We start from the raw sequence: 24173 nt of genomic DNA, 5'->3' as shown, positions 1-24173 counted from the left end.
CAGGATGTACAATTAAAGAGTTTTTGTGATAAGGCCAACCGCTTTCCAGAGTGTGCTGTCAATAATTATCCAGAAGTGCCGATATGCATTTATCATGTTTGTCTTACAATAAATACATCAGCTTCAGGAAATGAACATGCAAAAGATACAGTAAAGAGCCAGGAAATTAATTTAGATGATGTCAGAAGGTTGACCAACATTAGAGCAAGATAGAGCAAGTGCCAAGACTATAAGGGTAGGTTTTCACACAGTGATGAAGTGTTGCTTTGAAATGCCTTCACATGATAAAACACTTCTGCACTGTCTATGCCTTTGTGTTTCTATTTAAGTCACCTTAGTGTGCCTGTAGAGAAATTATGCACCTTGAGATATGCATGTATCTAATATATTGAATGATATTGTTTAAGTCATATTGACCTGTATACTTTAAAGGCTTGTATGTCATTTCTGTGTAGTGCTACTGGGGACTGCTGCAGTCATGTGGATTTAGTGCAGTTCCATTTATACAACAAATCATGTACCTTTTTACGTAAATGTACCCATGGGTCTGCCATTTCAAGCATGCACATTAGGTTTCCACACTCTATGTTACATTGTTTGCCAGGAGTTAAACATCTTTATTCAGACTCAGAATCAGAATACCTTTATTCGGAAATCTAAATTGTTACAGTAACTAAAGAAGCAAAGATAGCTTAGTCTCAATCAAGAAGCATGCACCAAAATATTAAAATAAAACTACAAACTACACAATTAACAAAATACACATCCAGTACCAGTAACGGTTTAGCAGCCAAGTGAAAGCATTGAAGGTGGAAGGTGGGGGTCTACCAGGGGCTGAGGTGGTTGTAAAGCCTGTAAATTATTCTTCTCTTTATATTCCTTTAAATACACACTATGCTCACGCTGTGGGTAGCAGCTGTAACGGTGACTCCCCCACATGCACACACAAACTCTTTGCAAACAATCATCTAGTATGTTATCGTTTTCCTCTTCTCTGCAAACAAGCTAGCGGTGTGTATGCTACCGACTGATCTTAACTGTGGAACGGAACAGGAGCATGTGCAGTTGCCATGATTACCTGTTTTATTTCCTTTCACATGACGCCCCAGAGCAAGGTGGACCTAAATGCCGGACAGAGAATTGTTTAGCAGAAAATACTTTTATTAGCAGATGATCCAGGCACAGCAGGGCAGAACAGACAGTGACAGAAAACCACAACTACAATAAAAAATACATGCAGGTCTAATCTCAAGGAGCACTGCAGTTAGAAAGTTCTGGAAACCAGTTATTGTAGCTGAGATTATTGGAGTTCACATACCCTGTCTCCCAAATATTGTATTGCTGAATGATGATTCTTCTCTTGACCTACTAAACCATCAGAGAAGGGTGCTCTTCGCTGGTCTAACCAGCCAAAAAATGAATTGTAACACAATGAAAACCCCCACGTACTGTATTTATTAAGCAATGGATATCATCCTTCCATGACCTACTAATCTCAGAGCTGTCAATCACTTCTGCTATTAGGGCTAAGGGGGAGACATTAGAGGCTGTTAAAAGAGCTGCTTAGTGCATTTGTACATGATTAGGGGTCAATGTTAATTCAAATGAAATGTTATGTAAAAGATAACGTGGGAAAGTGACTCCCTATCTTTTTTGTTTCTATTTTTTCTTTATCTTTTTGTATCTTTCTCTTTGTAGCCGTGTTTATAAGTCCCTCTTTGAGGACAATAAGAAAACAATACAAAGTTGGTCACAAAAAAAGAAGAACTAATCACAACACAAGACACAGCTGGGGAGGGTAGGAAAAACAGAAAGCAGTGTAAAGGTTCTGATTATCAAACAGGTGGAAAACACAGACCGAAACTACAAAGAGACATAACAAGGGGTGACCACGTTTCAAGATACGTGACAAAAAAGTGACTGTCTAACTGTGTTTTAATGAAGTGGAGAAAAGCAAAGAGAGTTAATAACTACTGCGTTGTTTTTTTATTTCAGACATATGAACAAGCAGATCTCCTTAGCTAAAAAGTATACTGTATCTGCATGAAAAACAAATAAAAGAGGTAAAACAATGAACCTCTGCAAGAAAAATATATTAAGTTAAGTTAAAAACAAATGATTGTATGAACTGATTGATAGTCAAGGAAACAAACAATCTTTCTTTTTATACCGATTCAACAATTTGTATTTATATACAGTATTTGTATTTACATGTAGTGTATATATTTCTGAATTGTCTGATAAACCATTGCTACATGCTGTGTCATGATTTCTTAATGGTAAGGGTTCACTGGGTTACTTGAAGCTGATTTTGTTTGCTCTTAATCCATTAAAACCAGCTTGTGAGCATAAACTAAAACACTTTTTATACTTTTTATGGTGGTGAATTACTGATATTGTAAAATATCAAATTTTAGTAATCGAAAAGTATGTGAATCACAAGGAGATATTTCACAGTAAATCAATGTTTAAACAGAAGTTGATCAAAAGAAGAAAGTATATACACTTTCAAAAACTGCGCTGTCCACCAACAGATAAGTAAAAGTTAAGAATACAGAGTGTGAACACATCCTTAATAATGAAGTGACCTTTAGTTGTAATCTTAAGATATATTTGTCTCCCAACTATGTCACCCTTGTTCTCACTGACAGAAATACACAATGCTGCTTTTCATAGTAATACAGGGAACATCCTGTGTAGCTCCACCACAACAATCCACTGTCTTCAGCCTCATTCCTGATACTTTACTCCATCTTGAGCTCTGTCTTAATATTTGTAGAGTCTCTTTGTATGCATAGGTACGGTACCTACCTGATTAGAACAGATATATGGTGACATATTTATATCTTTGCAGTTCTTGTGATAACCCCAATCCTGTGTTGAAGCCTACATCATCAGTCAAAACAATGCACCTACTGTATCTGTTGTAGGCTACTTGGGTTGTTTATTGACCCTTTTCTGCAACGTTATCTTCAGGTTATAGAGAGTTAACCACATGATATATTAATAAGCTCATACGCTTGGTTTATCATGTGACTCTCTTCCTTTCTCATTGTATATTGAATGGGGTTTTCATGTTATAAGATATGAGCTTCTAGCAGTAAAGGGAAAACTCTCAGCTTGTCAGACAACCTTTTAGCCCATTAATGTCAACAATGGTGCAAAAATAAGAGAAGCTGTCAGAGGAATGGACTTCCTGAAGTCATTCATTATTCAATGTGCAGCAACTGCAATGGCAGAATATTGTAATCTAGGTGGCAAGAGGTTTTGCAATTGGGTTGGAGCCGCTCCCAGATATACTACTCCTGAATGTAAATGACAATACTGGTTTGGGCTTGAAATAGGAGTTGTTATTTACATTTTTGTCACTCATGCTCCATTAACTCAAGCCATGCGTCTGTGACGTCATGGAAAAGGAAGAAGGCATACTTTATTAATCCCTCTGTGGTATGACAAAAGGTTTTTACTCACGAGCCCAAAATCACGAATGCACAAATCGGATCCCTTTGCGTGCATTATTGTGTGGGGATAAGAGGGACGTGGCTATTGTTGAAAAAGGGATGTTTTATCTGATTATTGTGTCTTGTCCATTTTCTCCGGCTCACAAACAGTTGATGAGAACTAGGTCTGATCCCAGATCCCAGACCAGTGTTTACACGTAACTTTGACTCAGAGCTGAAGGCCGGCTACACACTTCTTAAAGCAAAAAGATCATAGGCAGTCATCCAAGCGGTTGTGACAGTTGTGTAGGCTACAGGTCATCATCATGCAATTTGAGTGTAGGCATTGTGGGTTGAAATACAAATACACTGAGTTTATTTAAGGGCATGAGCTGACTTTCAATTCACTTTTATTCATAGAACCTGTACAGATGCTGAACACATTTTCAGGTATATGAATATACCACATGGACAAGGCAATAAACCACTCATTGTTTGTTCCATAAGAAAGTGATATTTGGTTAAAAGCAAAAAGCAAGTTTGTAGTAGTTAGCAAGCGGAAGACAAAGAAGAGAAAGATATAAACCTTCAGTACCAGCGATTATAGTGGGGAACTATCTGTCTACGAACAGACCAAGATCTGACGCTTTTTAAACCTCCTACCGGGATTCCAACAGCAGGTTTAGTAAATGTTGACTTCTTGGATACTCTCCAACACTTCTCACTATAGATTCAACATTTGCCTGCTGTAGCAGCCAGGGCCGGCCCTGGGCATAGGCGGTCAAGGGCCGAATCCATCCATGGGGGGTGCCTTAAATTGGGGGGGAAGTAAAAAAATAAAAAAAAAAGTAGGGGGTGATCAAGTAACTTGAGCATCTTTACCTGACACACAAAGTTGAAGACTAAATGGGAATCTCTATGCAATTTACAGGTTTGTAATTTCAGTATTAACAAAAAAGGTATTAAAGGAAACACACCAATGGATTATTTTCAAGGGGAAGATAATGCAAGAGGTGGGAGAAGTACTCACTTTTACTTAAGTAAAAGAAGCAATACTACAGTGTAAAAATACTCAGTACGATAGTATTAGCTTTAAAGTATCAAAAGTACAATTAGTTGTTATGCAGAATGGCCCATTTAAGCACCATATTCAAAATAATGTTATCATAATTATTGATGCAATAATGTCTTCATCACACTTGGTAAAAGTGGGATTTAATTGGACTACTTAATATACTTATCGGTTGCTTAACCTATACAAATATATAATAATGCATTTGTGTTGCCATTAAGGCAACATTTTTAAGGGACTTTTAATTTGACAAGCTGTAGATCAGTTCCAGGATGGAACCAAAAAGTGCTAAGGCTTCTGCAGCGAGTGGAAGAAGTTTGCGTTCATCTGCATCATCAAACAGTGCACTACTCCACGCACGTGCAAAAGCAGCAGCTGCCAATGTACGCACTGTATGCAGAACAAGGAGCTAAAGCTAAAATGGACATAGCAACTAAAGAAGCTGAATCACAGTTGGAAAGAGTAAGAAGAGAGACTGAGCTTGCGAAGTAGCTGTTAGGGAAATAGCTCACACAATGGAGAGGTGTATTCTGTTGGATGAAACGGCCCGATCAGAAGAAGATAAAATAGAGCAGACAAGCGAATACGTCCAGGCTTATTTCTCTTCAACTAGGTCCCCAGAGCGAGCAGCTACGAAGGCTAACCCTCAGACATTTCAGCATGCTACAGCTGCCACTCTTTGTTTCAGTCCAAACAACCCATTTTCTTCATACCAGCAGGTCCCTGTTTCTTCACATGAGCCACCACAGGCTAATAACACTGGCAATGTGGACTTAGTAAAGGATGGCCCAGACTACGCTTATGTTTCATCAGCAGTCAAACTGTCAGACATATATGACAGAGAGGATGCTCAGTTAAATTCAAAGACATTTCACACTGACTTGAATGTTTCCGCGCTGCACTTTTTCCCTCAGCTGGAAACTGACCAAAGTGTGCGCACAACTGAACATCTCGCGCGATATTTAGCTCGGCGTGACCTGGTGAGTGCAAGCTTGTATGAGTTTGATGATCAACCTGAAAATTATTGTGCTTGGTAGTCTTCATATGAAAACGCTACCCAAGGGCTGGGTCTCACTGCTACTGAGGAGCTGGACTTAATGACTCGATGACTTTGCAAAGAATCCAGCAACCAAATGAAACGCTTACGTTCAGTGCACATAGCAAGTCCAGACCTAGCACTCAGGAAAGCCTGGGAATGTCTTCAGGAATGCTACGCAGAGCCTGAGATAGTTGAAAAGGCCCTCTTCACTCGACTCGACAAATTCCCAAGGGTTTCAGCAAAGGAAAATCTGAAGCTAAGAGAGCTAGCAGATCTGTTAATGGAAGTGCAGTGTGCTAAGGAAGATGGTTATCTTCCAGGTTTGTCCTATATGGATACTGCATGCAGCATTGAACCTAAAGTAGTCAAGCTGCCATCTGGACTCTGAAAAATGGATCTCCGTGGGTTCAGGGTATAAAGAAGGAAATGGAGGACAGTTTCTACTATTTGAATTCTTCACTAGGTTCATGAGCTATGAGGCACAGAAAGGAATGACCCCAGCTTTGCCTTTTTAAATGCTAGCAGCACTTCTTTGAAGGCTAAAAGTTCCCACTTTAAAAGCACCAAGAACCCCATTGCAGTTCATAAGACCAATGTCTCCCCAGCAGAGTCAAGCACTTCCAGTGATCCAAATAAGAGCTGCCCAATACACACAAAGCCACATCCACTGAACAAATGCAAAGCCTTTAAAGCCAAAGACCTTCAAGACAGAAAAGACTTTCTGAAAGAGAGAGGATTCTGCTTTAAGTGCTGTGGCTCAAATAGTCATGTGGCAAGGGACTGCACTGCATCAGTGAAATGTTCTGAGCGTGACAGCACAAAACATGTCTCAGCTATGCATCCGGGCCCTGCAACACAAAACACGGCTCCTGTACCCTCGTCACAGAATGGCGGGGAGGGAGAAGAGGATGATGACAGCACGGAAGTCGTCAGCTCAAATTGCACTGAAGTATGTGGCGCAGGACAAGTTGGGCGGTCATGTTCCAAGATATGCCTAGGAAAGGTGTATCACAAGAGCTGTAAGGATAAAGCCATTAATGCATACATCGTTTTAGATGACCAAAGCAACCGGTCACTGGCAAGGTCCAGCTTCTTTGACCTGTTCGACAATCAGTGTGAGTCATATCCTTACCTACTGAGGACATGTTCCGGCACCGTAGAAACATTTGGCAGAAGGGCTGAAGATTTTATGGTGGAGGCACTTAATGGGAAGGTCACAATCCCTCTCCCCCCGCGTATGGAATGTAACCACTTACCTGACAACCGGGCTGAAATCCCCACACGGATCGCCACTCTTCATCAACCTCACCTCGTCAAAGTAGCAGAACACATCCCGGAGTTGGACCCCACTGCTGAGATCCTCCTCCTGCCTGGTAGAGACATAATTAGAGTGCCAGGTAAGAGAGCAAATAAACGGCCCACTCAATGCCCCCTTTGCTCAACGCCTTGACCTAGGGTAGGGTGTTGGTTGGAGAGGTCCTCCTGGGGAATGCACACAAACCAAATGTCAGCACTTACAAGACAACAGTGTTTGGTTGTCGTCGGCCTTCGCTCCTTCAACCGTGCACAAGCTTTTTGCATGTCAGAGAAGAGCATCATAGCAACGAGCCTAGGAACAGTGTCTTAAAGCCCAGCGGGGCTAAAGAAGACCGGCTGCGTCAAAATGCATTTGACCGCACCAAACAAGACAACAAGCTGGCACCTTCAGTTGAAGATGAGATCTTATTGAGAATGATGGACAAAGAAGTCTACAGTAAATGATTCACACAGTTGGGTCACTCCGTTACCGTTCAGGCAGCCCAGACAACGGTTACCTAACAACCGTGATCAAGCACTTACATGGTTTGAATCACCTCAACACAACCTGAGGAAAAGGCCTGAGATGGAACATCAATATGGCATTCATGGGTAAACTGCTGGAAAATGACCATGCTGAAGTGGCGCCAGGACTAAGGGAAGACGAAGAGTGCTGGTACTTTGCAGTATTTCACCCACAAAAACCTGGTCAAATCAGGGTGGTGTTTGATTCGAGTGCCCAACACTCCGGAATCTCCTTAACTAATGTGCTCTTGACTGGCCCTGATCTTAACAACTCCTTTCTGGGAGTACTCATGCAGTTCCGAAAGGAAAAGGTTGCTGTCATGGCAGATATACAGCAGATGTTTTACTGCTTCCTCATAGAGGAAAGACACAGGAAAGCATTTGAGAAAGAGTTTGAAGCTATAGAAAGAGACAAGCCAGTTCCTCTAAACAGCTGTCTACGTTGCCTCAACCCTATCTTGCGGAATGACCTCATCCGCCTCGGAGGCCGCCTGAAAACACAGACATGGAGATTGAGCAAAAGAACCCTGTTATTCTCCCAAAAGGAAACCATGTGTCCTTGCTGCTCATCAGACATCATCATGCCCAAGTAAAACATCAGAGCCGCCATCTAACAGAAGGTGCCGTGAGAGCTGCACGACTCTGGATCCTGGGAGGTAAAGGGCTCATTTGACTCAACTCTTCACAAATGCGTGACTTGTCGCAGACTCAGAGGACGGAGCCAGGAGCAACAAATGGCAGATCTGCCATCACCTCAAAGCCTGCCCTCCCTTCACGTATGTGGGGCTGGATGTCTTCGGACCATGGCACATCACTACCAGACATACGAGAGGGGCGCAGTCTGAGAGCAAGCGGTGGGCCATATTGTTCTGTTGTATGAGCTCCAGAGCAGTTCACATCGAGGTGATTGCCTCAATGGATGCTTCAAGCTGTATCAATGCCTTAAGGTGCTTCTTTGCCATAAGAGGACCAGCCAAACAACTAAGGTCAGATTGTGGTACACATTTCATTGGGGCCTGCAGAGAACTCAGGATGAGCGCAGACCAACCAGACACCACTGTGCAGAGGTACTTACACCAACCAGGATGTTCCTGGGTGTTTAACCCGCCACATGCTACGTATATGGGTGGTTCATGGGAACGCACTCCTCATTGGAATAGCCCGCAGGATCCTGGATTCAAAGCACTCACCTGACCCATGATGTCTTGTGCACTAATGGCAGAGGTGGCAGCAATTATGAATGCGAGGCCATTAGTTCCAGTTTCAAATGATCCAGAGGATCCATTCATTCTCACAGCATCCATGCTTTTAACTCAGAAAGCCGGTGTCCCACCTCCTCCAGGAGACTTTACGGACAGAGACCTCCTCACCAAGCAGTGGAGACAAGTACAAGCCTTGTCCAACATGTTCTGGAGCCGTTGGAGACAAGTGTACTTGTCAACTTTGCACAGCCGGAAGAAATGGACTAAGTCCCACCGAAATCTGCAAGAAGGAGATGTCCTCCTTCTCAAAGACAACCAAGCTGTCCGCAACAACTGGCCTTTGGCTGTAATCACAAAAGCTATTCCTGGAGAAGATGGGAAAGTCTGTAAGGTGGTATTGAAGACCACAGATCAAGGACATTCAAAAAATTACCTTAGACCAGTGACAGAACTTGTTTAGCTTCTGCGTAAAGAGTGATGTGTAGAAGTTTAGTACAAATTCATTGTTAGGTTAATAAGTTAATGTTAAAATACTGTTTATAAAGGAAGACTTCCCTTAGTTACAACGTTTTACTTACATATATTTACAGGTATATTTCATTACAAGATTTATGCTAAAACAGTCTTTGAACTTTGTTCTTTTGTTACAGTTTTCACTCTGTCATGTAAGATGATGTTGGAAGCCACAGTAAACAGCAAGAAAAATGCTCACTACGACTCGGCGTCTTATTGCATCAGAGTTAGCTGGTTGTATAGATACAGTTGCTACACTGCAGTGAGGACAACACAGCATTTGTAGATTTATATTTGGTATTAAACTTCTAAATCTGCAAAGTAGCTGGTAACTAAATCTGTCAAATAAATGTATTGGAGTAAAACCAGTATAATGTAGGGTGACCAGATTTGAGGTGGCGAAAAAGAGGACACTTGCGATTGTTGGGGGGGAAGTCTAAGTACAGTAGACTTCTGTGCAAAGCGCCATTCAATTTAAGTAGGCTACGCTTAATGGTCCCATGAAAAACTGTGAAAACCAGACGTTTTCATGAATTTATAAAACCCCCCCGGACGCTCCGGACAGGACATAAAAAGAGGACATGTCCGGGCAAAAGAGGACGTCTGGTCACCCTATATAATGTGGAAATACTCAACAAAGTTAAACGTACCTACATTTTTACTTAAGTAAAGTACTTGAGTTAATGCACTGGACATTACTGTTATTGTATGTAGATAAAAGCCCTTTAATTGGCAGGAAAATGGTTTTAGAAAACATTTTTGAGTGCAATATAATATAACATCAGCAGGAATAGTTGAAAAATAAATGTGTACTGTTAGAAAACAGTGCATATAGCAAAGTGGGGGCGGCCGCTGAGAGCAAAACACTGTGGGGACGCTGTGTTTCCCAGCATTCAGTGGGGCATCATGGCGGACACCAGGGAGAAAGGGCTGCAAGACTACAGAAAAAAATTACTGGAACACAAAGAAATTGACGGACGGTTAAAAGAATGTAAGAGACTGTTTAATGTTGTTGATACTAGTGTGGCAGAAACATCGTGTTTATTTTGATTAGATCCTTATTATAGGTTGATACTGGCTAGCGTCAGCTAGCTGCTTAGCTAGCTAGTGCTTTGTCATGCAGTTAGCATCTCTCATAGAAATGAATGGAAGGGACGCTAAACCGGTTAACGTTAGCAGTGCTACCTTAGCTTATGGGCATTGGACAAACAACTGTAACATTAGCGCTCTGCCGAACATTACATAACCTAATAACTGATCAAATACAGTTAACGTCAGTCCGTGTATCTGTTACCGTTATATACATTTAATTCGTGTTGTGTCTGTTGACTTTATCAAAAGTTTTACGTTAAGCTAACTTTGACTAGCTAACATTAGCATGTTTGTTTGACAGTGAGCTGCCATCCTTAGCTGTAACAAACAATGTCATCATCGGGTTTGTGTTGCTTGATAACGAAAACTACAAACAATAACTTTGGTGGTTTATTCCTCTTGTTTGTTTTCCAGTGAGAGAACAGCTGAGAGAACAAACTAAACAGTATGAGAAATCAGAAAATGACCTAAAGGCTCTGCAAAGTGTTGGTCAGGTAAGAATATGTTGTGTACTTACTTACACTTCAGCGTTGTTGGTTCCCACCGGATTAATGCAAGGGGGCTGCAATAGTATGTTGAAGTATAACTGTGTAAATCAACACAATCCCAGACAGTCGCATATTTTGTATTTCCCTAAAATGAGTGGCTTTCTATGAGTTATATTTTACAAAGGACTGCAATATCATTAAATACATCGATGGGAATTTGAGACTGAGGAAATATATTTTCACCAGCGAGGAAACATACTTTAGATTTCTTTTAGCAGGTATAGATAAAACTGGAAGGTTTTGTCTTCATTTATTTAATTTCTGGACTCCTAACAACATATAACAGAATATCACAGTAGAGTGACACTGCGTTTTTGCGGGCCAACATCTGAAGTTAGCAACACACTGGTTCCCTTAAGAAAAAAATCAATGGGACTATGATGTGTGTCATCACTCACTAAACAATATGCAACACAGTGAAATAGTCATTTGTGCTGATGTAAAGTGCATCACACAATACAGGTGTTTTTACTGATATTGAAAAGGAATATCAGTTCTGCTACTAAAAAGACCCTGAACTATTTAAACAAATAAATTGGTAAAGGGTTTTCAAATTTAGTCTGGTTCACCAAAAATAACCATGCTGTACCGTGTTGTTTAAGACTCAGTTAGAGGAGAAAAAAAGTGCTGATTTTGGTACCTTATTTTCTAACATGTTTTCATTTCATCCAACCTGGGGTCCATGAGTTCTATAACATTTTTGTGCAACCGTTTGTGTCTGTTGCTGAAGAGAAATAGGGTTTTGTTGGTGAAGTCAGTGGAAGGGACTCGCAGAAGAGAGCGGATCTCTGCTAACCCCATCTTTCCCTTTTTTTCTTCGCAGATTGTTGGAGAAGTTCTCAAACAGCTGACAGAGGAGAAATGTAAGTTAATTGGATGAAATATCACATTTACAAGTGGCGGCAAAATAATTTCATGTCTAGAGGATTTAGGGGGGATTTAGAGGGTTCATTTTAGTTTAACAAATCAGTCTTTGTCCATCATTCGCAGTTAATGATGCCCTGCGCAGTCATTGGTGTCTCTTGAAACTGGTCTATTTCAGGCTTAAGACAGTAACGCTTTCTATTGACAGTCTGTGACTGAAACGTATCAAATTGTGATCAGCTCGAGTATGTGACGCTCATTTGTTGTTTTTGTTTATTTCCAGTCATTGTCAAGGCCACCAATGGCCCCAGATATGTGGTTGGATGTCGCAGACAGGTAGGTGCTGAACAGATTTGGATATGTAAAGCATCTTGTATTATTTTACTCGTGTTTTCAGGAGACTGACAAAAAAGTAATATATTGCAAACCTACCTGTCCAGACTCAAGGATTTAGAAACTGTAGTGAGCTATGCAGAACATAAAATTAACCTGAACTAGCCAGATAAGGTGAAAGTAATTAATCTGACCTGTTTTAAAGTCGTATGTAGATGGATATGATGGTATTTGAAATATTGGATTTTTTAAATTAATTTGGCATTTTTGGATTCAAAGAACCTATAAATATTATATATGTTATTGGCCAATCCAACAATTCAAATATTTGACGCATCAGTTCATATATTTACATACATAATGTTTTTACTACATTTTTATTCTAGTTGTTTGTATTTGCAGCTCAATTTATGTTTTTTATTTTTTGGATAAGAAAACAAAGCACACTGCAGTCTCGTTCATTTTTTAAAACCAATTTTTTAGGTACAGAAAACACTAATCTTGAAATATTTCTTCCCAGTTGGACAAGTCACAGCTGAAACCAGGCACCAGAGTGGCTCTGGACATGACCACACTCACTATAATGAGGTAAGCTCGAGGCACAGAATCCCAAGGATCTAACTTTAACTGTGTTTATGAGGAACTCTGACATAAAAGGATGTGTTCTTCTTCATGTGGCATTCAAACATAGGACAGATAAATTATTCACACCAAATAGTTGTTTATAACAGCAGATTAGTGGTGCAAACTTATCATTTCAATTTGAATAAATACCCTAAAATATTAATTTAATCATAAGACTATTCTGTGTTTATTACTGCCATATCTCTTTTCCTTGATGGGTCACATCAAAGGACAAAGAGTGTTTGAGAGAGGTGGTCCACCAAAAACACTAATATAAAAGTAATTTGGTCCTGACTTTGTGAAACTGAGCTATTGTGTAATCGCAAATATTTGTGTGCTATTCAGAAAAAATGCAGCCTATGAACTACTTTCTAGTGATAACATTTCCAACTTATCTTTGCCACACCAAAGACGTATAAAGAAGAAAGCAGTATGTACTAAACCATGCATTTCTTTAATAAAAGTGCCCTAAAATATCAGGTTGCACAGTGGTTTGTTGAAGATGAAATGCACTGCTGGCTCTGGGTGTGTACTCACGAGTGTTTCCGGTTCTTTCGAAGGTACCTACCCAGAGAGGTGGACCCTCTGGTGTACAACATGTCACACGAGGACCCCGGCAGCGTGTCCTACTCTGAGATCGGAGGTCTTTCCGAACAGATCCGAGAGCTGAGAGAGGTACACCAATCCCAAACAGCTGATCAGAAATAAATCCTACAACACAACCTGTTCCTTATTAGAGGAATTAGTGTTAAATGGGTAAAGAATTCAGAACAAATTAGCATCCAAAACAATGCTGCTGTTTTTTGGTGGCAGGTGATTGAGCTTCCCCTGACCAACCCTGAGCTCTTCCAGAGAGTGGGCATCATCCCCCCGAAAGGCTGCCTGCTCTACGGGCCTCCAGGTCAGTAACTCAGTAAAATAAACTCTTCTTTATTAGGCTGCCAGTCAATATCTTCCATGCAAACACTGCCCATCCTAGAACAAAATGTATCACTCAAAACAATATTCTGTCACAGGCACTGGGAAGACTCTTCTGGCCCGAGCAGTGGCCAGTCAGCTGGACTGTAACTTCCTCAAGGTGGTTTCCAGCTCCATCGTGGACAAGTACATTGGTGAGAGTGCCAGGCTGATCCGAGAGATGTTCAACTACGCCCGGGACCACCAGCCCTGCATCATCTTCATGGACGAGATCGATGCCATCGGTGAGTGACACTCAGGATCTGACTTTGTTCTTGTAGGGCTGATGTTCAGGGGGTTAAACCTACCCCTACCCTACCTACCTACCTACCTATCTATCTGTCTATCTATCAGAGGGTTTGATCCCCGGCACTCGTCATATTGAAGGATAAATAGACTGCATTAATATAGTGCGTTTACATATACAAGTCATCCTTTCGGTTTTCATGAAAGGCACTATATAAATCTAAGTTATTATTATCCAGATAAGATAAGAGGTACTTTATTAATCGTTGTAGCAGCATAAAACAAAACAAGGCATTGCGCATCATTAGAGATTAAAATGTAGAAATAAACTATTAAAAAAATATATCTAACGTCTCAAAATAGGAATAAACCAGCATTAGAGAGTAAAATAATATGTATACAGATGAGTATATTCACCCTTTCAGCCATATTCATACAGGGGCAGAGGCTGATATACAAGGTGCCAGACTGACACACACACTCACACACTGTTGTCCATCAGGAGCAATTTGAGGTCAGGTATCTTGCCCAAGGACATGACCTGTTGACATGTCGAACCACCAGCCTTCTGATTTGCCACAGCCACCCCCTTAAAAGTGTCCCGAACAAGATACTAAACCTCGAAATTGCTCCTGTAGGCATGTCTACAGTTTTGAAGGGTATGTAAGTCAATTTGGATCGAAGTGTCTGCTAACTGTGAGGTAAAGCATCCATGGGGTTAAAGTATTTGAGTTGTGTTTATTATTATTTTTAAGGCTTTGTTTATTCTCATGTACCCTGATTTGAAGCTTCAATCAAAGCATTTTAAATCCCAATTGGGACACTTTTGCGAAGCAGCTGAAGCGCATTGTTTTTTAAGCTTCTTCTAACACTTCATAGGGTAATGGAGCTTTATAAAGATACACGTTAACATTCTCACACAGCACCCCCCCATGTGTGTTGTCATGTGTGTGTTTCCTGTAGGCGGCCGTCGTTTCTCTGAGGGAACTTCTGCTGACAGAGAGATCCAGAGGACACTTATGGAGGTAAAACTCACTTGTGTTTTAATTAGAATTATATAAAATAAAAGTCATAGCAGTGGATATATAATTAAAATCAGTGAGAGACTAAATGTGTGTGTGTCCTGTCAGCTGCTGAACCAGATGGACGGCTTCGACACGCTGCACAGAGTGAAGATGATCATGGCCACCAACAGACCGGACACTCTGGACCCCGCCCTGCTGCGGCCCGGCAGACTGGACCGTAAAATCCGTAAGTCCTCCTCCCCCCCACTCCTCCTCTGTGTGTCGGCTCTCTGTGAACACGCAGCAACACTAACGTCCTCCTCCGCTCCTCAGACATCGAGCTGCCCAATGAGCAGGCTCGCCTGGACATCCTCAAGATCCACTCCAGCCCCATCACCAAGCACGGAGAAATAGGTCAGTGACGCACCGCACACGGATTCTGTGTCATATAATAAAATACTGGGTATTTACCTTTTATAAATCATGTGTTTTTATATGTAAATAAATAGTTACAATATCTATTGAATAAAGTGTTTAAGTACAATAACTTCCTCTGAAATGTTGTGGAGTAAAAGTATATGTAACATAAACTGGAAATACAAGTACTGCAAAATAGTACCTCAGCAAAAATGTTGCGTAAATGTACTTTGTTGCATTCCACCACTGGTAACGTCGGAAAATGAGGCTCCTACAGTGCACCAGTCAAATGAGCTTTGGTCTCTAGATAATGGACAATACTAACAACCAACAGCGAGAAGGATGATGGGTAGAACATATTCCTTCACACGGACAGAGGGAGAGGGAAGTAAGCAGCGTTCTCACTGGGAATGCCTCCGCTTGTTTTCAGATTATGAAGCCATCGTAAAGCTGTCAGACGGTTTCAACGGGGCCGATCTGAGGAACGTGTGCACAGAAGCAGGTCAGACATTATCTATTCCGTGTCTTCATTTTGTTTTTTTCTCCTCACTCCATTTTGTTTACAGAATTCCCTTTGTTGTTTGTCTGCAGGTCTGTTTGCCATCCGCGCTGACCGAGAGTACGTCACGCAGGAAGACTTCATGAAAGCCGTGCGGAAGGTGGCCGATTCGAAGAAGCTGGAGTCCAAGCTGGACTACAAGCCTGTATAAACTTTGTGTCATAGTCCTCTCGTATTTTTCATTGCATTTTCATGAATTTGCGGTGTTCCATGCTTTAAAGCCTGGAGAAAATGTTTGTAAATGTTTGTGGGATGCACAAAGTTTAGAAAAAGTACACGGTCCTCACCAACAGTGACAGCCCTGTATCCAGTTATTAGTCTGACCCGCCGTTTGTTTAATCTCTGGATACAAAAGGCCGATCATTCTGGCATCCCACAAAACTCTTAAACTTGCAAATAAATACCTTTATGTTCTGAAAATATACAATTATATTGAAAATCCTGTGTTCTTCAATTTATGACTTTTCTGTTCTCTTATTACCTTCAAGTGAACGTAATGGAATCCAAAACTGATTAAACACGTGTCAAAGTTTATTCCTGAGTCTTACCTTTTTTATAGGAGTTTCCAGTATCAAAAATATCCAGGAATATTTGAGTGTACATCCTTTGGTAACTGCACACAGGAACTGAATATAGTCATCAAGCTAATTTGATGGGGTGTTATGGTGCTATTGATCATTTATATTTTGTCGTCCAAACGTTTTTGGTTTGAATTCTATTAAGCTAAACAATGCTTTCTTTTCACACAGCTGTGCTCGGTGTGTACTGCAGCAGTGTGTCAGATCCTCTCCATTCTGTAGTCTGCAGTGTTTCACTGAACTGGCTGTGTTTGATAACAGCTATTGACCAAAAAAAGCTGTGCGTTTTAATGTGTCAATGGGAATGCAACCGTAATGCAGAGAAAGAAATATGACCCAACGGAAGCTCTGAAACAGACACGATCGCAACCCCCCTCCACTTGCCAGCAGTATGAACCCGGAAATGTGAGTAGTTTTATGATAACAATGAATAGTACGGGTCCCCAGCACATAGAAACTACTGGATGATTACTTGCATATGATGGGCAATTTGCACAATTAGCATAAGTTGCATTAATTAACAAATGGCTTGACCGATTTAGACAATTCTGTCATGGTTATTGAGGATGTTGGAACCATTTATCACAATTTTTTTCTTGATAAAAAAATTAACGTTTTGAGTCCCCGACACTAATCAGACCCCATACAGATGTGATTCAGAGAGGAAAAACATAGACATCTTGTGATGGCAGCAGTCAAACGAAGCAGAATGGGGGAATATGTCTTCAGGACCTTTAAGATACTTTGTCACAATTATATTTTATTGAGTGTCTGCATGTGGTATCTCCACCTGCTGTTACATCAACCAGGCTTACACATAGTCCAGTAAAGGTCATGAAGTCATCTGGCCAAGAGTTTGATGCAATATTCCAATCAGTCGGCTTTCCAGCATCACATTTTCAATGGAACTTTTCATAAAAGCAGTAACACAAGCACGTCCAATAAATCATCAGTCATTTGAATTATTCCTGACATTTATTTACATAGTCAGATTAAAGCTTAGGAAGTAATAAACTGTGGCCAATAAATACTGCACTGGTCCTGTAAAAGAGGTCAAACCATCTTATTCTAAAACAAACAATGTGGAGTAAACATAAATAATCATTTGTACAGGAAAATATCACTCTGTTATATACATCCTTTTCTGGCTCGACAATCTTAAAGGGATCTGCGGAGATTTAAATAAGTAGAGGTAAAGATATTAACAGGATACAACAAATAATCATTTCTGAGAATTAAGACGGAGGCGTCTGTGTGTGTGGTTACACTGAAAGAAACAGGGACACAGATATGGGGGGGGGGGGGTCTCTAATGCATGTTTGCAGGACATCTCTGCAGTTGACCTTTACACTTCTGATTGGTCGATCCATCCTGTGGTCTGAATAAAGCTGTATCTACATTTAAAAATTGTACATGGTGAGAAGTGGAATTTAGCGCTCATATACACGTGTCCAGTGTGAGTCAGCGTCCCGTGGCCCCCCCCTCCTTCGTCAGGGTGAAGGCCTCCAGGACGAAAGCCCTGCAGATGGGGCAGTGCTGGAAGCGCGACACACAGCTGTCACACACACAGGCGTGTCTGCAGGGCAGCAGCACCTTGTTCACTGCCGCGTTCTGACACACCACACACCCTCTGCCCCCTGCCCCAGACCAGTCCTCCTCCTCCTCCACTTCCTCCTCCTCCTCCTCTGGACTCGGCTCCCCACTGATGGCCCCGTCGTTGGCTTCTCTGGGTTGGGTGCTGTGCTCCGACTCAGGTGGCTCAGACGCCCCCCCGCTGTCAGCTGACATGAAAAGAGGCTGCAGGAGACAATAATAGATAATAATTGACTTTATTTATATAGCACCTTTCATGCCGGATGCAGCCCAAAGTGCTTTACATAGATACTTTAAAAGTAACCGATCACAAGTAAGGATTGAGAAACATCATTAAAAACAAGTTAGACAAACAAAGCAGAAAGTGTTAGATCACAAAACCTTCAAACAATAAAACATTAACAGTGATATTAATAAAATAACCCAAAAATAAAAAACATAGGGCTTTAATTTACTAAAGAGTCCAAGGGAGTTTGCTAATCTAAGATCCAAGGGGATCAACACAAATATCTCGTTTTGAATAAATGTGATATGAATCCACAAATATGCGTATTTAAGAGTGTTTCATGTTTTCATCAAAAACACATTTAAATGTTGCTACATGGGATGGAGACATTTATATATCAATCCTGAATTATATTTGGGAATTTCTCGGGGTGCAATTATTTATTTTGACACTAATCTGACCCCATAGGATGTGACGTACCTTTAACTCGTACATGTTGCCCTGTGTGGTGAGCAGGTACTGGAATAGAACCCGAGCAGAGAGGCTGTATCTGCCATCAGGAACATGAAGAACCGTCACAGAGGCCACCTGGGAGAACAAGGACAGAATCATGAATCAACAACAGCAGTTTAACCAGGAAGTAGCCCTCTTTGTACAAGTAAGGAAGAGTTGAAATATAAACAAAAGAATGGGCTAGGGATGCACCGATACATCGGTGAGATGTTTATGTTTTGCTACGTGACCGGGAGAAGTCGCATTAGCGTCGTTATTTTTTAAATCTGACGGACCAAATCTTAAATCAGGGCATCATTTTGAAGGATTAGATCAGTGACTGTGGGTCTGCCGTAACTTTAAAGTCATTCAGAGGGGGGGGGTCTCGTCTCGTCTCGTCTCTCCTCTCCTCTCCTCTCCTCTCCTCTCCTCTCCTCTCCTCTCCACTCCTCTCCTCTCTCTCCTCTCCTCTGTGAGGAGCTGCTGCTGCATGCTGCAGGACTTCCGCCCCGTGTAGCGGGTGTCTGGAGGATCGGTAAATTAAATCCATCATTCAGTGTTCTTGGGAGGCCGTCGTTTATATTTGTGACTTTGTTATACTTGCTGCTACCCCCGTTAACTTCCACAAACGTACTATGGCTCGCTCAACCTCTCTCTCGCTCTTACACATGCACACAGGTATCCCCCACTCTCTCTCTTAAAGGGACAGGCTGCCTTATGCTACTATTACAGTTTAAATAGTAAAACATTGGCCATCGGCAAAAAATTGCTATTCTTAACATCGGCCGACATTTTTGCAATCGGTGCATCCCTAGCTAAAACTGTTAAGATATATACAGATGTAAATAATATTCAATATGATAAATATATATATCGTATATGTGTGAGTCGAAATATAAGTACATACGGTACATCAAACAGAGTCAGGTCGTCTGACTGAAACACCGACAGCAAATGAATGCTGATGGAAATGTCTGATAGTGCGTACTCACGATGTTGTACGTGTCTCTGGCTTCAGACTCTGCCAGCGTCAGCACAGCCACCAGAGGGTAGCGTTCCCTCGGCAACGGCCCGAAATCTGTGATCCTGTGGTCAGTAGGAATGTGTGTGTGGTGTTCTGCTTCGTCACCACTGCCGATACTGGAGGGCGGGGTCAAAGAGGCTAACATCAGGTGTACGAGCCAATCACGCAGGGGAATATGGGGTCAGATAAGTGTCAAAATAAAAACTTGCACACAGAAGGATTCACAAATGTACTTCTGGATTATTATATATAATAAATATATATATATATATATATAAATACATTTCACAAATAGATTTCTGATCCAAACCCAAACATTTGTTGTTTTAACTGAATGTAATATAAATACACAAATATATGTATTTAAAGTGTTTAATTTTGTCATCAAAAACATATTTAAATGTTGTTACATTTATAAATTTATGTCTAAAATATTTTTGATTACATAAATGTAACAACATTTAAATATGTTTTTAAAAAGTTAAACAAGAAAAATGTGTGTGTCGATCCGAAATATACCATAATTGTGAAGCTTATTTTTATATATGTTGAATTTGTATTCAATTTATATAAAGCGATAAGTATTTGTGAATCCTTCTGTGTCTAACTATTTATTTTGACACAAATCTGACCCCATACATTCCCAAGCGTGATAAATAAAGTATTTGGATTCTGATTAAAAAAGGATGCATGTCAGTTAAATGAAGTTACTATGAGAAATGTCTCATGTGATGTAAGCATTAGTTATCAAGCACTCTGCTTTATTAGTAATAATAACTAACAATGAAAAAGTGAGTCAGAACTGTTGATTTTACGTAGAACATTAATACAATAACAATTTAGCTGGGGGGGGTTTCAGCGCTGTGTAGGATACTGGAAGCTCTGGCAGTGGTGGTAGTGGGGGTGCAGGGCCTGCTGGAAGTGTTGGGGGGTGCAGAGCCTGCGGCAGTGCTGGTGGGCCTGCAGCGTCCCCTGCAAGGCTCTGACTTCACAGCCCCAGAAACAGCTGAGGACACAGGGCTCAAGACAGCCGGGCCTCAGCGACACCCCATCTGCAAGAGAGCAACGGTTATTATGGGCTGGCCAGCAAAACAAAGGGAAAACACTCAGAGTTAGAACAATTCAAAACCATGCATATTCATAGCTCAGTGGAAAGATCTTGATGAATTTTGGGATGATTTTAAGTTTTTGGGGACTCATTTGGATTTGACACATTGCTTATCTAATTGAAAAAAAGAAAACAAACTGAGAAAGGATAATAACAATGGTAATAACAATAATAATGGGATAATCATCATAAAGGAAGCTTCTTAGGGTTGAGAAGGACACGTTAAATCAAGGTTGGGCTATCTGGACCCTCCGCAGCTTCTGTGTTGTGAGTTATTGAGTGATGTTCTCACCAGTGACGGATGCCGGCCCAGAGCACATCTGCAGGGCAAAAGGATTGGTCATCTGAACCATTTGCTTCTCAGGGGTGGGGAGGACGGACTCCGTCTCATCAGAGCTGCGCAGGATCACTGGGACGTCAAAGCCGAACCTGTAGGAGGAGAGACAGAGTAAGAAAGTTAGAAGTTAAGTTATTGTGGAAGTTAATGTGTATGATCGTATTTCCTTGTCCGTCTGACCTCTCACTTATTACCTTGACTCGTACACCACCAGTGTTGGAAAGTTACTTATTCAATTTGCTCAAGTGCTGTACAATTTCATGCTAATTCATACTTCTACCCCATTACAATTTAGAGTTAAATGTTGTACATTTAATCCTCCTTCCCATTTATCTGAGATCGTTTGTCACTGGTCACTTTGCGGATTCATATTATTAATACAAAATAAAAATCAATAAATTAATAATGATGAATATTTAAGGATTCAAATGCCTGTCAGTATACATTATTTTTTAGCTCGCCACCTAGCTAGCAACATATTTACCAGCTGGAAAATAATATGATAAACACATAAAATGCATCACTAGTTATAATCCATTGACATAATATTATTCTGAGAATTCTGCATAATGAGCACTTTTAGTTTTGGTATGTTGCTTTATATTATTTATATATACTTTCACTTAACAAAAAATAAATACAGGTGTTTTACTTGTTACAGTGTATTTCTGCACAGTGGTTTTAGTACTTTTACATGAGCAAAATATCTGTGTACTTCCTCCACCACAAGGAATATTTAAGTAGAATGTGCAGACTGCCATGTTTTGAAGCACATGCATAAACCACCTTTCAGTCAAAACTCAGGTGACCACTATCTGACAGTAAGACGTTTGAAGAAATGTAGTTATTGCTGTAAACGTTGTATTTGTTTACTTCTGAATTGATCCTTTTAACTGTTTGAAACATACACATATTGGCCAAAATATCTTTCATAAGGCTAGGCGATAATATAGACAACTTGCCAGGTCGTTTAAGACAATTAAGAAACGTCGTTAAGGTCACCCAAATCATAAGGAGACGTATCATGTTAGCGCGAGAACATTATGTGATGCTATCAAACAGCTGTAGCCAGGGCAGTGGCTAAGCTAGCTAAGCTAGTAGCTACATATCACTTACCAGCCTAGCACCATGGCGGCGGTGACAACGAAACACAAGGACACCACACTAATGTAAAACAACGGGGAGTATTCATACAAGGTGACCAGGAAAACCGCTGCCATTTCATATGATTTATAAACCAAGTTATCAAATGATCCTCTGGTAAACAGTTTCCATGACGGCCATGACAGGAACTCTCAGATAGAACTACGGTGGCCTAGAAGGTATATGAAGTAAACAACGCGTATCAGACAAATGCCCGATATTTTACGTTTTTCTTCTTCTTCTTTGGGTTTAATGGCAGATCGCAACCAACTTTAAGATGCATACCGCCACCTACTGTACAAGAGTGTGTAACATTATGTCATTTACTCTTTCTTAAATTCTACTCACCAGCCTTGTGTTATTTAAAAAAGTAAAGAGAGCCTTCCTGGTGACTCTTACCCCCTCTCCATCTGTTCCTAGTATAAATCCCACTCCCTCCCCGCCTCTTGGACTTTATCATGTAACCTTTCTCTTTCTACTGCATACATGGCACAGTGAAATATGAAATGTTCAACGTTTTCTTTCACTCCACAGTTCCCACATTTGTCACTATTCCTTTTCCCCAGTACAAACATGGTGCCATTTAAACCTGTGTGATCCAATCTGAGTCTTGTTATGATGATTTCCTCCCTTCTGTTCCTTTCTTTGTAGTTCTTTGTTATCACTGAATTTTGTATTTTATGGTACCCCTTTCCTTTATGGTCTTCCTCCCACCTTTTCTGTCATATCTCCATTCCTTTCTTCTTAATCACTGCTTTTCCTTCTCCTTTTCCAAGTGGAACTGGTACTGTTATTTCCTTTTGTAGTGCCCGTTTTGCTAGTTTATCAGCACACTCATTCCCTTTCAGCCCCTCATGCGCTGGTACCCAACAGAACTGTACGTCCATGCCACCTCTGTGAAGCCTTAGCAAACTATGGTACAGTTCAATGATTAAATCTTCTCTGACAGATGCTGTTGTCTGAATGCTTTCCAACACAGCCATTGAATCCGTGCATACCACCACCCTATCTGGTCTGACCTCTTCCACCCACTGTAAGCCAATAATGACTGCCACTATTTTGGCTGTATGCACTGATAACTGTTCAGATAATTTGTTTGGAAATAACTATTTGGAACTCAGGGACATACACACCAATTCCCACACACTCCTGTTTGTTCTTACAACCATCTGTGTATATTTTGAGATATATTTTACGTTTTTACCATAACCACTATTTAAGTTGATATTTGCGTTATAAACACAAGTTTATTGTATGCATACGTTGAGCTTGTAATCACATCAATTTGAAATAAAAATATAATTTTTTCTGCCGATTCATGCACGACTTTTAGGTTGAATCCACCTGTAATTTAGACAGTACACAATAGTAAAAGCCAGTGGTTGAAATAACTAAGAACATTTATTCAAGTACTGTTCTAAAGTACACATTTGAGCTACTTGGAATTCCATTAAGTATTTTCTTTCTCTGAATTGTTATACTTCTACTCCACTACAATATAAATGGAAATGTTGTACTTTTGCTTCACAAGATTTATTTCGACAGTGGTAGTTACTAAAGTTACTAATTTGATACAGAAAACAGAATGAAAATAGTATATATATATATATATATATATATATACATTTATTTTAAAGAAATTAGTACTTTTACTTCGAATACTTCAAGGATGGTTTCCTGATCATACTTAATTACCTTAATTAAAAAAATTTTTTAAAAAAACGTAACTTCCACCACTGGTGGAAAAGCTTTGGGTATGCTTTGCATTTTCTGATTAAAACTGTAAAAAATAGGTTATTGTGAAGGTTTGAATAGGACGCTTGGTATGTTGTCATTAACTTGGAATTTATTTTGAAAGTTTGAACCGGAAGCTTAGCGTGTCGTCATTAACTTGACGTCATGGAGCGACTGAGATTTCCATCCTAGCTTGTACCGTTATTA

General features: G+C 40.5%; 2 protein-coding genes across 2 annotated transcripts; one reads left to right on the top strand and one right to left on the bottom strand.

Moving 5' to 3' along the window:
- Window positions 1-9937: 9937 nt before the first annotated feature.
- On the top strand, window positions 9938-16265 carry psmc6 (proteasome 26S subunit, ATPase 6). Its single transcript, XM_063902474.1, has 13 exons — window positions 9938-10078; window positions 10594-10673; window positions 11551-11590; window positions 11875-11927; window positions 12445-12512; window positions 13109-13223; window positions 13362-13449; window positions 13565-13750; window positions 14715-14776; window positions 14882-15002; window positions 15089-15169; window positions 15603-15674; window positions 15764-16265. Exons 1-13 carry the CDS (start codon window positions 9994-9996, stop codon window positions 15880-15882), a joined length of 1170 nt encoding a protein of 389 aa, XP_063758544.1. The 5' UTR covers window positions 9938-9993; the 3' UTR covers window positions 15883-16265.
- Window positions 16266-17265: 1000 nt separating this feature from the next.
- On the bottom strand, window positions 17266-22426 carry cgrrf1 (cell growth regulator with ring finger domain 1). The gene is made up of 6 exons (XM_063901525.1): window positions 22206-22426; window positions 21045-21181; window positions 20519-20696; window positions 19613-19760; window positions 18609-18716; window positions 17266-18106 (listed from the first exon to the last, which is right to left on the bottom strand). The coding sequence occupies exons 1-6, from the start codon at window positions 22307-22309 to the stop codon at window positions 17771-17773; spliced, it is 1011 nt and encodes a 336-aa protein (XP_063757595.1). The 5' UTR covers window positions 22310-22426; the 3' UTR covers window positions 17266-17770.
- Window positions 22427-24173: the final 1747 nt, after the last annotated feature.

The sequence above is a fragment of the Eleginops maclovinus genome, chromosome 15, assembly GCF_036324505.1.
Source record: "Eleginops maclovinus isolate JMC-PN-2008 ecotype Puerto Natales chromosome 15, JC_Emac_rtc_rv5, whole genome shotgun sequence".
Lineage (NCBI taxonomy): Eukaryota > Metazoa > Chordata > Actinopteri > Perciformes > Eleginopidae > Eleginops > Eleginops maclovinus.
The sequence above is the reverse complement of the archived record's forward strand: the minus strand, read 5'-3'. Positions and strand labels throughout refer to the sequence as shown.